This window comes from Callorhinus ursinus, unplaced genomic scaffold, assembly GCF_003265705.2.
Source record: "Callorhinus ursinus isolate GAN/ISIS: 27379988/994484 unplaced genomic scaffold, GSC_fseal_2.0 scaffold23, whole genome shotgun sequence".
Lineage (NCBI taxonomy): Eukaryota > Metazoa > Chordata > Mammalia > Carnivora > Otariidae > Callorhinus > Callorhinus ursinus.
The window spans coordinates 26,902,332-26,915,521 of record NW_027397085.1 but is presented as its reverse complement, the minus strand read 5'-3'; the positions used below and the strand labels follow the sequence as shown (position 1 = coordinate 26,915,521).

The 13,190-nt window shown below is 50.8% G+C and overlaps 2 protein-coding genes across 7 annotated transcripts in view; one reads left to right on the top strand and one right to left on the bottom strand.

The window, feature by feature from the left end:
* The window catches only part of LOC112808923 (protocadherin gamma-C4), a 73,235-nt gene that overhangs the window by 57,277 nt on the left and 2,768 nt on the right, over positions 1-13,190 (top strand). For all 6 annotated transcript variants that reach the window (XM_025852188.2, XM_025852187.2, XM_025852190.2 and 3 more), the window contains 2 exons: positions 893-951; positions 8,861-8,949. In XM_025852188.2, the coding sequence (XP_025707973.1) occupies positions 893-951; positions 8,861-8,949 (148 nt within the window). The remainder of the gene's footprint in view (positions 1-892; positions 952-8,860; positions 8,950-13,190) is intronic.
* DIAPH1 (diaphanous related formin 1) overlaps positions 3,700-13,190 on the bottom strand; it is a 108,217-nt gene continuing 98,726 nt past the window's right edge. The window contains exon 28 of the mRNA XM_073905545.1: positions 3,700-3,760. The gene's annotated coding sequence lies outside the window, so the exon portion shown is untranslated. The remainder of the gene's footprint in view (positions 3,761-13,190) is intronic.

Here is a 13,190-nt window from a genome sequence, read left to right as displayed (position 1 = left end):
GTGTGTGTGTGTGTGTGTGTGTGTGTGTGTGTGTGTGTGTGTGTGTGTGTGAGAGATGGAATAATACACCCTCTGGACTCGGGAGTGAAGAGTCTGGCCAAAGTCCCGCACCGTCGTCCAGGTGGAACATGACTACAGATCAGCCCCTTAGGAGCCCCGGAGGCTTCACTGGCTCCGCTTGGAGGCTGCGGGAGCTTGATCTCTGCCGGGCCCCATCCTGGCGGTTTTCTCTGCCCCAGACAGAGCGGCCTTGTTCTCTCCTCCTCAGTCACAGCCATTGTCTGGCAGAGTTCTGGGGGTGAGAGGTGTCCTGGGGCTTGGAGGCCCTGCAAAGAATCAGTCTGGCATGACTCCTAAATTAATAATGTGTTTAGCTGTGGGAAGGGGTCGTCGAGAGCCAAGGGCCTGGAGGAGGGCTCCCTCTGAATATGTTACAGCACAACCTGGCGCAAAAAGGGTTACCCGGAGCAGCGGCCATCTTGCTGCAAGGATGCTTTGTTCCCAGCTGAGGAGCTGAATAAATTCCTTCTAGGGCTCGTGGAATTCTCATGAAAATCTCGTTGGGGGGGGGGCGTGGGGAGAAGATACTTTCTGCCCTTGAATCTCAGCTCAGCAGTTCTGAGTCAGGCAGGGAGGAATGGGCTCTTTCTTTAGCAAAGGAGTTGGGGTTTGCTCTCTATGGTCAGATCGATGTTACTTTATCTCTTTGCCTCTGGTACCTCAGACCTCTGATACTTGGGGCACGTTTTGTCTTTGGCGATGAGTCTGCCCCTCCCTCCTCTTGTCCCCTCTGTGCCCATCCCCCTCTTTCCCTCCCTGCCCAGCCCCGGGCTCAGGTGGCACTCTGACTGCTTGTGGGTCCTCAGCCCCTTTTCGTCTGTTTTCTCCACAGCAAGCCCCGCCCAACACGGACTGGCGATTCTCTCAGGCCCAGAGACCTGGCACCAGCGGGTAGGTGACTTCCTCTCCAGCCCACCCTCTTCTCTGCGGCATGTTCTCAGTGTGACGACGGAGGGGGGGGGGGGAGGGCTCAGCATGTGCTACAAGGGGCTCCTTCCCTCAGTTCCGATTTCAGGGAGGTTTTAATGTATGGGGGGCTGGTACACAGACCCCAGAAGGAAGAGGTTTCTACTCTGGCTCTTCTGAAAACTCATTCCACACGCTCAGCCCCTCCCTTCTCCCCGCGTAACCCTTTCCTATCTCCTGGTCTTGAGGTGGTCTCTGGGTGGAAAGGAAGTGTTCTATACCCATCTAATTCCTACGTCCCCCTGCTCCAGGTTGGGCTGGGGTTCAGGCAGAGACTGGGGGGGGGGTGGCAGGAGGAGGAGGGGAGGCCCTGTCAGCGCTCAGAGCCTCCTCCAGAGCCAGCAGGTGAGGGAGGCCAGGCAGCTGTGGGGGAAGGCGGAGACTGCCCCGCTGGCCGTGGGACTGAGGGGGTAGCTCAAGGGGCAGGTCTCCCTGGTCCTGCCCTGGCTCCAGGCTGCCCTAGGTCCCGCAGCTGGTCCTGCCTCTCTCCCTACAGGCCTGTTGTCTCTGCCACTCTTTCTCATCTCTCTGCCCTTTCCATCTCTCTCCCTCTCCTTCTGTCTCTGCCTCCGTTTCTGTCTTTACTGCTGCATCTTGGTCCTGCTCGCATGCATCTGTGCCTCACACTGCACCTGCCGTGCTGGGTGCTCAGGAAATGTGGAATTAATGAATAAATGTGACTCCTCCTCAGTCTCAGTCTGTTTTCTTTTCCTCTCTGTTTCTGCCTCCCTTTTTCCTTGATCTCTTTTCTGTCTCTCCCTCTTGCCCAGCGTCTTTGTTCTCCTCTGTCTCCAGTCTCTTGGTTTCTTAATCTCTTGCTATTTCTGCTTTCCTCTCTGTTCTCTTTCCTTGTCTCTGTCTCTCTCTGGATGTCTCTCGAAGTATGTAGTCTCTGTCTGCATCCCTGGGCCTCGTTCTGTTACTCTTTCTTTATTTCTCTTCGTCTCCCTTTTATCCTGTCTCTTATTACTTTGTACTTGTGGGCAAGCCAGCACACACGTGCCCCCCCCCCCCCCACAGAGTCTTTGATCAATGCTTTACCACCACACTCTCCCATCCCGGCTGCCCCAGCTGCTCATTTCAATCCAGTGTGAATTCCTGCTGAGACAGGAACCCCCTGCGGGTGGTGGGGAGGGAAGCTGTAGAAAGACCTTCAGTCGGTCTGAGGGGGTAGGGTGGGCTCGGGGCCAGGGATCCCTGTTAAAAGTTAGGAGCCTGGAGGAGTCCAAGGAACCCAGGAGAGAGAGAGGAGGCAGAGCTTAGGCCCCCTTCCCCTGCCTCCTTGTTGGCCGGGCCCTTACTGCCCACATGTCCCCACATGCCGTGGATGGTGAGCCCGCACCACCACAAGGACCCAGGAGGCCTTGGTATGTGGTGGAACCTCCGCCTCCTGCAGTCCTGCGCATGTATCCAGAACACAGGACACTTCCTAGAAGGCCCCTAGGAGGCAGCAAGCCAGATGGCTTGGACTGCCCTTGCCCCTCCCTTGACCCCATCTGTCTTGTTTTGCCCCAGTGGCCTTGCCAGCCTTTCTATCGCTTATCTGTTAGGTCATTCACATGTTCATTCATTCATTACTTATTGGGCCTCTACTATGAGCCAGGCCCTGTTCTAAACACTGTCCTACAAGAATGAACAAGCAGACACCATCTTTGAACTCAAAGACTTCCAGGCCAGCAGGTGAGACAGAAAATTGACAACAAATCACACTAAAAATGTCTAGTTGCAAATCATAGCAAGTTCTTAGAAGAAGAGGGTCATGTGAGTGTAGAGAAAGCCTCCAGGAGGAAGTGAGCTGAGGTGGTGAGAAGCACTGGGCAGCTTGTGGCCCCTGTACCCCCCACCTCCACCCCAGACCATGTACTGGTCCTGGAGCAGAATTCACTGCTGCCCCTGGAAGGCCCATAGACTGCTTGCGATGTGCCCTCTGGGTTGAGCACCTTAGCCCTGCCTCAAGTCCCTTTCATCAAATGAAAGACTAGGTGGCCTGAAATACACATAGGAGCTCTTGGGGAGATGTAAGAGAAGGCTCCCTTCCTTAGTTAACTTGAGGGGGATGGGACACACATTTCTGTTGGAATTCCGGAATGGCCAAGATGAAATGAACATTAAGGGCTCAGTCCAGCAACTGCAGCTTTTCTCCTTCGTTCATTCCATAGTTAGTAAGCACCTCCTGGAGGCCAGGTCGTATTCTAGGTGTAGGAGGTAATAAAATAGGCCTGTTTCCTGTCCTTGAGGAGTTTACCATATGTTGAGTGAGACAAATATTAACCAAAAATACAAAATAAGTGTAAGATTGCAGTTAATCCCAAGTGCTATGAAGAGCAGTACCTGGTGGTGAGAGCATAAAACAGGGATTTGACCCGGTCTGGGAGCAGAGGGAAATCTAAGAGGAAATGAGGTGTTACTGAGATCTGAAGGCTAAGTATGAAGTACCCAGCTGAAGGAGGGAGGGAAGAGCATATGCAAAGGCCCTGAGGTGAGGCCTCTCAGGATCAGCAGACTGACGGGGAATTCTTCCTTTGCTGCCCTTCTGGTGAGTCAACTGGAGCGAGAGGACGAAGTGGGGAGATTTCTCTCGTTCAGCCTCACTCTGGTTCCGGCCCCCCACCGCTTCTCTGCTCCACTTCCTCCCTACCGTCTTGGCTACTGGCACACCAGCCTCAGAGCAGGGCTGCTGTTGAGTTCTCCAGTAAACCCAGTCCAAGTTCAAGTCAGTGCTGGGTCACCTTGCCTAGACCAAAGGGAGAAAGACAAGTTGTGAAGTTCCCTGCTTGCCAGGTGCTCCTCCTTCCAGCCAGTGTCCCTTCTCAAGTCACCCTTCTGGCTTCCTGTCCCGGCAGCTGTTACCTCAAGCGCTGAACCCAGCGAACCACTTGTCCTTTCTCAGGCGGTAACCCAGGCCCCACCCTGCAGCTGTTCCCAGTCTCTGCACAGAGGGGAGAGTCTCCATTTAGCTTTCCCTGGTCTCTACTCTGTTCTCCCTTGATGGCCCCACCCTCCCCTTCCACTCCCCCTCCTCAGAGAGACACTCGCCCTGCTCCCCCTCAGCTTAGGCCGTCACTCGCAGGCAAGTAGCAACTTATTTTTTGCTGCTTATAAAAAAAATACATGCTCGATATAGAAGCATGAGAAATAGAGGAAAAATTTAAAAGAGAAAGCACTCTAATTTCACAACCCAGAGAGCCCCCCCCGACTAACATTTTTTTGAATATGGAAATTGTCGAATCTGTACAAAAGTAGAAGGGTCTAATGAACCTCTGTGATCCCAATGTCCAGCTCCAACTAATGCCCTACTTTGTTTCACTTGGGTCTCCACCCTGTTACCCCCTTGAACTATTTTGAAACAGATCTCAGCCTTCATATAATTTCATCTGAGTTTTCACTGTCTTTAACAGACAGTTTTTTTTAACACGTAAGCACTCTAATAATACATTAATACTAAATAATATATTAATAAACTAGTATTATCGGAAATCCAGTCTATATTGACATTTCCCCGATTATATGTCTCTCTGTTAACTCATTTGTGCACTTACCCAAATTAAGGCCCACATTTTATATTTGGTTGAGTGTCTCAAATCTCTTAAGCTCTTTAATATTTTCATATGTGTATTTCTAAACTTTTTTCTTTGTACACTCAAACAACATGCACCGGTATCTTGTCTTTTTTAAAATCTGATTCATCTAAATAAATTGTTCACAAACTTGTTCACAAAATATTAAGAACTCTTATTCCTGATGAGGTGGTATATTTCTCACCATTTCCTCCCCCTAGTAATTGAGTTCCATCAGCATTATCACCTCTTTGTGTTCTCTTTGCAGGATACCACGAGAATTTCCCCATGGCAGGAAAAAAATGTTCAGGATGTAAATTGTTGCCTAACAGCCCCTCATATGGACATAGGATGTGTATTTTAACAGGCTGACAGGCTTTTACTATGTCAAAAAATACATATGTATTTATATTTTAACACAGTTAAATCCAGGCTCTTGTCAGAGGGGATGTCCCCAGATTTCTCCCTTTTTGCATCCTACTACAGGGAGCTGTTTTTCTGCAGCCCGGCCTCTGGGACGCCGCCCCCACACAGCAGCCCCGAATACAGACTCCTTAGGGCAAGAATGCCGTCTCTCAACTCTTATGTCTTAGGGCCTGCCACAGGTGCTGACACATAGGAGATGCTTGGAAAATGGTCAATTAAAGGTAGTCCATCGCCTCCACTTTTATTTTTCACCGTCTCCTAAATCGTGGAGGAGCCCCCTGTCCCCGCTGCAGGGGCTCCAAGGCCTCCCTGGGGAAGCCCAGTACAGGGTCGTGTTATAAGAGCATGGGCTTCAGAATCACAGGAGGCCCCTTCAGGTTGCAGCTCTGCCAGTGAGCAGCCATGCAGCTTCGGGAGTCTCTCAGCCCCTCTGAGCCCTGGATTTATCTGCTGGAAAAGAGAGAGAATCATAGTAATGCTTATCTGCAGGTGGTTCTGAGGCTCAAATAGGCGAGCTACCTAAGCTCTAACTAAACTGTATATAAACTAAGTATATATAACCAAATTATATATACAACTAAATTATATGTAATTTAGCCCAGAACCCGGAGAATAGGAAGCTCTCAGCAAATTGTTCAAAAAGAAGTCTCTCCCCCTCCACTTACCTCGTGCCCAGCTTCACAGACCTGACAGCCTGCGTGCGCATCGGCTTAGCCTCCAGCCTTCAACCATTGCCCAAGGATCCTCCCCAGAGCCCAGCCCCTCATGGTTCCAGGCCCACCTCCTCACTCACCTTTTTTCCCTCAACACCATTACCCAGTCCCCGCAGGGCATCTTCCTAACCAGTGTCTGCTGCTGTTGTTCACCCCGGGGCCCTTCTCTCGGCTTCCCTCCCTTGACCTTGTTCTCCCAACTCCATCCCAGTCAGGCTCTTCATTGAGGCATGAGCTCATCTGCCTCAGCCTCGTGCCCCTCTAGCAGGCCCAGTGACAGCTCAGCAGGGCTGCAAGTAAAGACCCCTGGATTTCCACGGAGACAGAGCTGACTGAGGCCCCAGCCCCAGGCTCCTGTCCTCCCAAAGGTACCCTTAACCCTTGGTCCTCTCCCAGGAGCAAGAGTGATCTTTAAAGACTTAAATCCCATCATGACACCCCCCGCTTCCCCCCTTTAAACACCTGAGTGACTTGCCAGAGCTCTTAGGATGAGACCAAAATCTTTAGTGTCCATTTGTACATCCTCAGCCCCTGACACCACCTCCCCTTGGGGCAGCCACACTGGCTTCCCTTAGTCTGTTGAACTGGCCAAGCTTTTCGCAGCCTCAGAGCCTTGGGCCGTGTTACTCTCTCTAACTGGAAAGCGCTCTACCCCAGCACTACACCCCCTTCTAGACACTTCACTTTACTTCCCAGTTGTTCGCTTTGAAATGTTTCAAGCTTGTCAAAAATAGTGTGATGAACATGGAAATACTGTTTTTACCTAGATTAATCAATTGTTAATATTTTGCACATTTGTTTTTCTCTCTCTCTCCACACACACGCTAAACTTTTTTTTTTCTGAACCATTTGAGAGTGGCAGACAACATAATATTTGAAAAACGTCAGTATATAACTCCTAATAATAGTAGCATTCTCCTACAAACCATGAAAGAGTGATCACGTTTGAGAAATTTAACACTAATGCAATAAAAATATTTAGTCCACTAGCAGATTTTCATAAATGTTCTTGAAATGTCTCTTTAACCTGTTTGGTGGTTTTTTTTTTTTTTTGTTTTTTGGTTTTTGGTTTTTGGTTTTTAAAGTAAGCACTGCACCCAACATGGGGCTTGAATTCATGACTTTAAGGCTGCAGCCTTTACAGGCTGAGCCAGCCACACCTCTGGTATTTTTTTTCAAATCTAGGATTCAATCAAAGAGCATGAATTTCATTTGCTTGCCATCTCTCTCTCATCTCCTTTAATGTAGAACAGGCTCCTTACCTTTTTTGTTTTTCATGACAGACATTTTTTAGAGTCCAAGCCAGTTGTCTTTTAAAATGTTCCACAATCTGGATTTGCATTTTCTCACAGCGAAAGCAGGTTGACAGTTTTGGCAGGAATACTGCCCGTGCGACACTGTGCACCCTCCCACTGCATTACATGGGGAATGATTTCATGTCTGTCTGTCCAGCTGTCAGTGATACTCACTATGTTCACTTAGTTAAGTGGTATTTCCAGATCTCTCCATTACAAAGATATTTTTAAATAATTGATTAATAAGTACTCTGTGAGTAGTATTTGAGACTGTGCAACAACCTTCCACTTTTAATACTTTGGTATTCACTGATGATTGCTGGTTACAAAGTGGTGATTTTCTGTCATTCTTCCTACTTTTGTTTTGCTGGAATTGTCCTGCAAATCACCTGGAAATTTCTTCCAATTTAAATTCCTTGTCTTCTAATGTCCCTTTTCCCCAGGGAAGCCTGGACTGATTGAGCTGCCTAGCCCCTACTAAATCAAGACTTCCCTCTACACCGTGCTCTTTGCCTCCATGGCACTGGTCACAGTCATGATTAAATGTGTAATTATTTAATGTCAGTCTCTCAGTATGGACCATGAGCGTCATAGAGACAAATTATTTCAGTCATGTTCCCAACTATAACCCCAGTATCTAGCCCAGTGTCTGGTGCACAGTCATTGCTCGGTAAATGTCAGTTGAATAAGTGGACACAGAATTCCACCTCTTCTCACTCAGAGAAACGAGCCTCCTACTTTCCCCTCCAACCCTAACTCTCCCTAACTCTCCCTTTGATGTGACAGTGTAGAGGTCACACACTGCAGCTGTGCCCTGATCTAAGCCCAAGTCCACCTTCCTGGGGGTGGGGGGTCCCAGATCCGGGGAAACCATAGGCAGGGAAAAACTGTAAAGCATTTCTTGGCTCTGCTCACCCACCGTGACAGAATGCACAGATGTGCTTGTGCTCTTGCTCACTCGTGTTCACTCTCTTGTGCCCCCCTCCCCCCCGCGCTCTCCCTCTCTCTCTCTCTCATGTGTTCAAGGCCTGCCCTGCAGCCACTCCCCTGGTGCCAGATCCTTCCCTCATAGTGACCTAACTCTCTCCATGGATTTTTTCCCATTCATTCAGGCAAGATATATTTATTGAGGAACTCTGGGTGCCAAAGGGTGCCAAGGATCACCTAATAGACTGTGTGTGTGTCAGGGTGTCCCCCCCCCAAAAAAACCCAGAAAAAGTGTCATACTTCCAAATTCCAACAAAGCAGGGAAATAGTCACGGTGGGAAAAATCCAAGTTGGGTTGGAATTCCTTCAGGTCCTTTAGAAGTTAGTTTTTTTTAACAGTTATCGAGCACGTCATGTTTTCCTCAGTGCTTGGACTGTCTGAAGGTGGTAACTAGGTGCTCTAGTGGGAGGCAGGCAGACCCTGTCCCACTGCACACAGCTACAGCACCAGGGACAGGGCCGCCGGGGCTGCCATGCAGAGGCCCCTAGGCTGCTCTGGGTGGGCTTAGGCATCCCCTCTGACAAATTTTATTCATGTTACCAAAGCAGAGGTTGGGAACTGGCAGTCTAGAGAACAGTGTCTGTACCGGATTTGCCGTGAGAGGGAGCTTAAGGAATTAGGGAAGTGTCTCAGAAAAGGTTTGATTTTTATAGACGGTACAAGGCAAGCAAGAGTGCTCAGCAGAGGAATTTTTCCAAAGGATTTGCAAACATTACATGTTCCGATCCTACGGGCCATCTTTTTGCATGGGACAGAGACACAGGGTGCTAGGTCTGGGTTCCCTGGGAGAGGACAGGAGGGGTGTGGCCTGGGCTGGCCCCGGAGGCTGTACTCACCACCCCACTCTCTCTGCAGCTCCCAGAATGGCGATGAGACCGGCACGTGGCCCAACAACCAGTTTGACACGGAGATGCTGCAGGCCATGATCCTGGCCTCTGCCAGTGGTGAGTTGTGCCCCTCTGGGTGTGGGGTTTGGGGTGGTCCTGTAGCCGCCAGGCCTCAAGACTGGCCATCCACCTGCCTGGCGTCTCTGGATCTTTCAGCTGCTCTGAGGGGACTCCTCATTCCTGGACAGAAAGCCAGGTGGAGAAACAGCTGAGGGTCCCAGGATGCCTCGAGGGGAGTGGGAAAGGAAAGATGTATTGAGGGGGTGTAGGCAGTAGTGTTGAGTTCAGCTTCAGGGGACAGCATCGGTGGGACCCTCGTTCTGCCACTTACTGTCTTTGGGAATTTGATCCGTTTGCTTAATCTCACGAACCCTTCTTCAGCCAAGAAAATGGAGGCAGTGGCCTCCAGGGGGTTGTCTTGAGGATTACATGAGATGCTTCCATAGAGCACAAAGCTGTGGGCCTGGCACCTGCAAGCCTTCCATCCATGCAAGCGGGTGCGAGAGAATGCACTTGGACCTGTGAGACCCCTTCTCTTTTTTGTTGCCCACACCTGCAGAGCAGGATTTTGATTTTCCTAGAGGGCTAACAAAGAACCTCACATGCAAGAAAGATTCAGCCGATGACTGTTGTCCCTGAAGAGTCAAAAGCGGCCTGAGCAGGGGAAACAGAACACCAGAATGATATTCGTACTTAGGAGCACAGGCTTTGGAGGCAGGCCAACCCAGATTCAAATCCTGGCACCCATGCTCAGCTGTGAGTCCTCCAGGAAGGTACTCAGCCCCTGGGGGCCTCAGTTTCACTGACTGTAAATCGAGGACTTTGACAGATCTTACTGTGGTGTTGTGAGGGCCAAATGTAAGGCCTTAACACAAGAATGACAGAGTAAGGGCAGGATACGCAGTGGTGAAAATTGATTAATTCTTATCCTTATTGACCCGTAGAAGGCAGAATTAGAATAATGCCTATTAATAAGGACTAGTTGCAGGAGCAGCAAATCCTAGGCTTCCTTGGAGGCTGTCAGAGGATGAAGGCACTGGGCTTACATGGTGGAGTGCAAAACCTGGCCTCTAGCATGTGCGGAGGGCTGGCAGGGAACCAGGTAGAATCAGAACAGTGACCCCTGAGATTGTACCTGGGTACTGTCCCGGGTACACGCTTGGCAAACTTGATGGGCCTCCCACCAGCTAATCCCCTTGCCAGCTCTGCAAGGCCTGTCTGTGATGACTTATATGACAAATGAGAGACCTGAGAAATCCCTTGCTCCAAGGGCCCTGTTTAGAGCTGCAGATGGGCGATTCTAACGCAGTCCGACTCCCAGGTTCATGCCTTTCCTTCTGCAGTGACCACGTCTGCCTTTAGATGCAGCCTACGTTTCCCTTTAGCTGAGTAGGAGCAGAGACTGAACTCCTCCTACTGTCCTGCTCAGACTAGAGGTGCCAGATAAAATACGGGATGCCCAGTTAATTTTAACTTCATGTAAACAACAAATAGTATTTTAGCGTAAGTAGGCCCCAAACATTAGTACTGGGACATACTGTATAAAAAATGGCTCATTTTTAATCTGAAGTTCAAATTTATTCGGGCACACTGCATTTATTTTTGTTAAATCTGGCAAGCCTTTCCCAGATGTCTGTGAGGCTGAGTGAAGCCAGGCCCATGGTCGGTGAAGGGGGAGAGGAAGAGGGAAGTGACAGGGGAGGCCAGCCTTCTGGGACAGAGCTGGCCCAGGTCTGGGGGGCTGTACTCCTGAAGAGGCCAGACAGTATGAAAGAGGCGGGCGGGTGAATCTGGGAGATGCCAAGTCAGGTTCTTGAGGAAAGTAAACAGACAGTCAGGTATATTTAAGCTGTTGTGGTTTTTTAGTGTTAAGGCCAGGAAACAGGCTTTTTGGCCTGAATCCAGATTAAAAAAAAACAGAAATGGAACCAGTATTTATGGCCCACAAACTTCCTGGGTCAGTGCAGGCTGGCTCCCCTGTCAGGGCTCCAGCCCCCTGGCCCACACAGCAGCTGACCTGAGCATAAGTTTGGGCCTTGGGGAATGGACCCAGAGGGTTGAAGTGGCAGGGTCAGGCCCTACTCTCAACTTTCACACCCACTTCCCTGCCCTGAAGCCTGGGAAGTGTCCTGGAGTCCAGCCCAGCCTGGCGCTAGGGGCTGCTGAGGGGGAGTAAGTAAGAAGGAAAGTAAGCACACTTGGGACGCTTTTTAAATAAACATTTGGGGGAAGTGTGTTTTCAAGGAGGCTCTGGTTTGTGGTTCAACTGGCCCTCATCTAGCTTGACCAGGCCTCCCTGTCCCGAGGTGCTGTCTCAGCCCTGGGTTGGGGTGGGAAGGGAAAAGGGGGGAGGGCGTTCGGGTGCCAGGCACTGGAGAGGAGGCCAGAGCTGCTTCCACCTTCACGCCAGAGCTGTTTGCTTTGCTTTGGTTTGAAGATTTTATTTTTAAGTAATCTCTACACCTGACACGGGGCTCAAACTCCCAACCGCAAGATCGGGAGTCACATGCTCACTGACTGAGCCAGCCAGGCACCCCTTTCTTGCTTCCTTTTAAAAAATGTTTCTCTTGGGAATAGAAAAGATCTCGGTCCCTGCTCACTGTGTGTGTTGGAGGAGTAGAAGGAGGGGCCACTGAAGAATTGATTCTACAGAAGACCAGAGCCTTCTATAGAATCAGTCTACAGTCTACCTTCTCCCTCTCAGATTTATAGATGGGGAAACAGAGGCCTGAATGATGCAGGGCCTCTGCCAAGGTCACGCAGTATTTTTAGTGGCAGAGCTGACCAGAAGGAACTCACATGTCAGCCTTTTTTGTCTTAGGCTCTGGGTTTGCACATCATCTCCCTTGTCGGTCCAGCCCAACCTCAGTGCCCCCCTCCCACAGTACCTGGGCCAACGTCAGGCCTGTGCTTCTGGTGAGAGGTGGCAACAACTGGCTTAGTCATTTCCACCCCCTTGGGGTGCTCCTTAGAGATCTAGGGGCGTGCGGGATGTGGGTGGGCCTGGCCTCTAGTTACCCAGTCAAGCCCTTCATGCCCTTCTGTTCCTGCCTCCCTTCTTCCTGTTTCTCCCCATTTATTTCCCTTCCGTGTGTGTGTGTGTGTGTGTGTGTGTGTGTGTGTGTGTGTGTGTGTGTGTGTGTGTGTGTCTCCCTCCCTCCCTCCCTCTCTCTGGCACCTCTGAAGTCTCTCCCCTTTAGCCCCTAAATCACTCTGGAATCCTGGCTCTTTGAAGCTGAATCTGGGCCCCCTTCCCCTCCCTTCCCAGGCTGGATGAGGGATGCTGGAGGGGAGGGTGAACTTGGCTCCCTCCTGGAGTTAATTAGGGAAAACATGGAAAAGTCAGTGAAATGAAGGGGCTGGGGGAGGGGACCAGCCTGGAGAAAGAGAAGGGAGTGGGCAGCTGCTCCCTCCCACCCAGCCTCTCTTTCACACGTGCCCCCAAAGCCCTCACATCCTGGGATTTGGGACTTGGAATGGAGGTTGTAGAAACCTGAGCGCTGCGGGGGAGGGGGGGGGAGGTTAGAAAGACGGGGGCTCCTCTTTCCTGTCTCTGTCCCTGTCTCCTCTCCCCTCCCCCTCTGGTGCTGGTCTAGAAAATAGTTCCAGTCTGTTTCTCAATCCCTGGTTAGTGTCCCAGGATTAGTCAGCCTCCGTGTCTTTAGTCACCCTCTCTGCCCACTCCCAGGGTCTAGGGTGGAGTAAAGAGAGGCCTGGAGGAGAGCTCATCTGCCAGCCGGGCCGGGAATTCCCGGGGCTTTAACCCTCCCGCTGCCAGACGAGTCCCGCAGAAGCCCTGGTGAGCTCAGGCTGCGGCGTGGAAAGTCCTGGTTTTGCCTGCCGGCCCAGTCAGGCAGCGTGTGGAGTAGAAGTTGCTCACACCGCGTGTGGCCGTGAGGCTGATGCGGCCGCACCTCACAATGAGCACTTAGCACATGCCTGGGCACGCACCAAGCATTGTCTCATTTAAGCCTCGCAAAAACCCAGTGAGGTAAGTGAGTCTGCGCTTCTCTACCTTCAGTGTGCATCAAAATCACTTGGAAATCTTGGTAAAATGCAGATTCTGTGTCTCCTTTTCCAACAAGCGCCCAGGGTGATGCGGAGCTGGAGCCTGCATTTTACTTCCCTAGACCCCATTTCTTCTTGGGTCCAGTGGGAAGCTGGGCTTGAGGTGGCCTCTGGTGTCACCCAGCTCTGAAACTGTGAGCCTGTGTCTGCATCGTAACCCGCAGTCTGCTCCCAGGAGCATCTTCTTCGCCTCCTAGAACACCGCTCAGCCCTGCCTTCCCTCTCGCTCC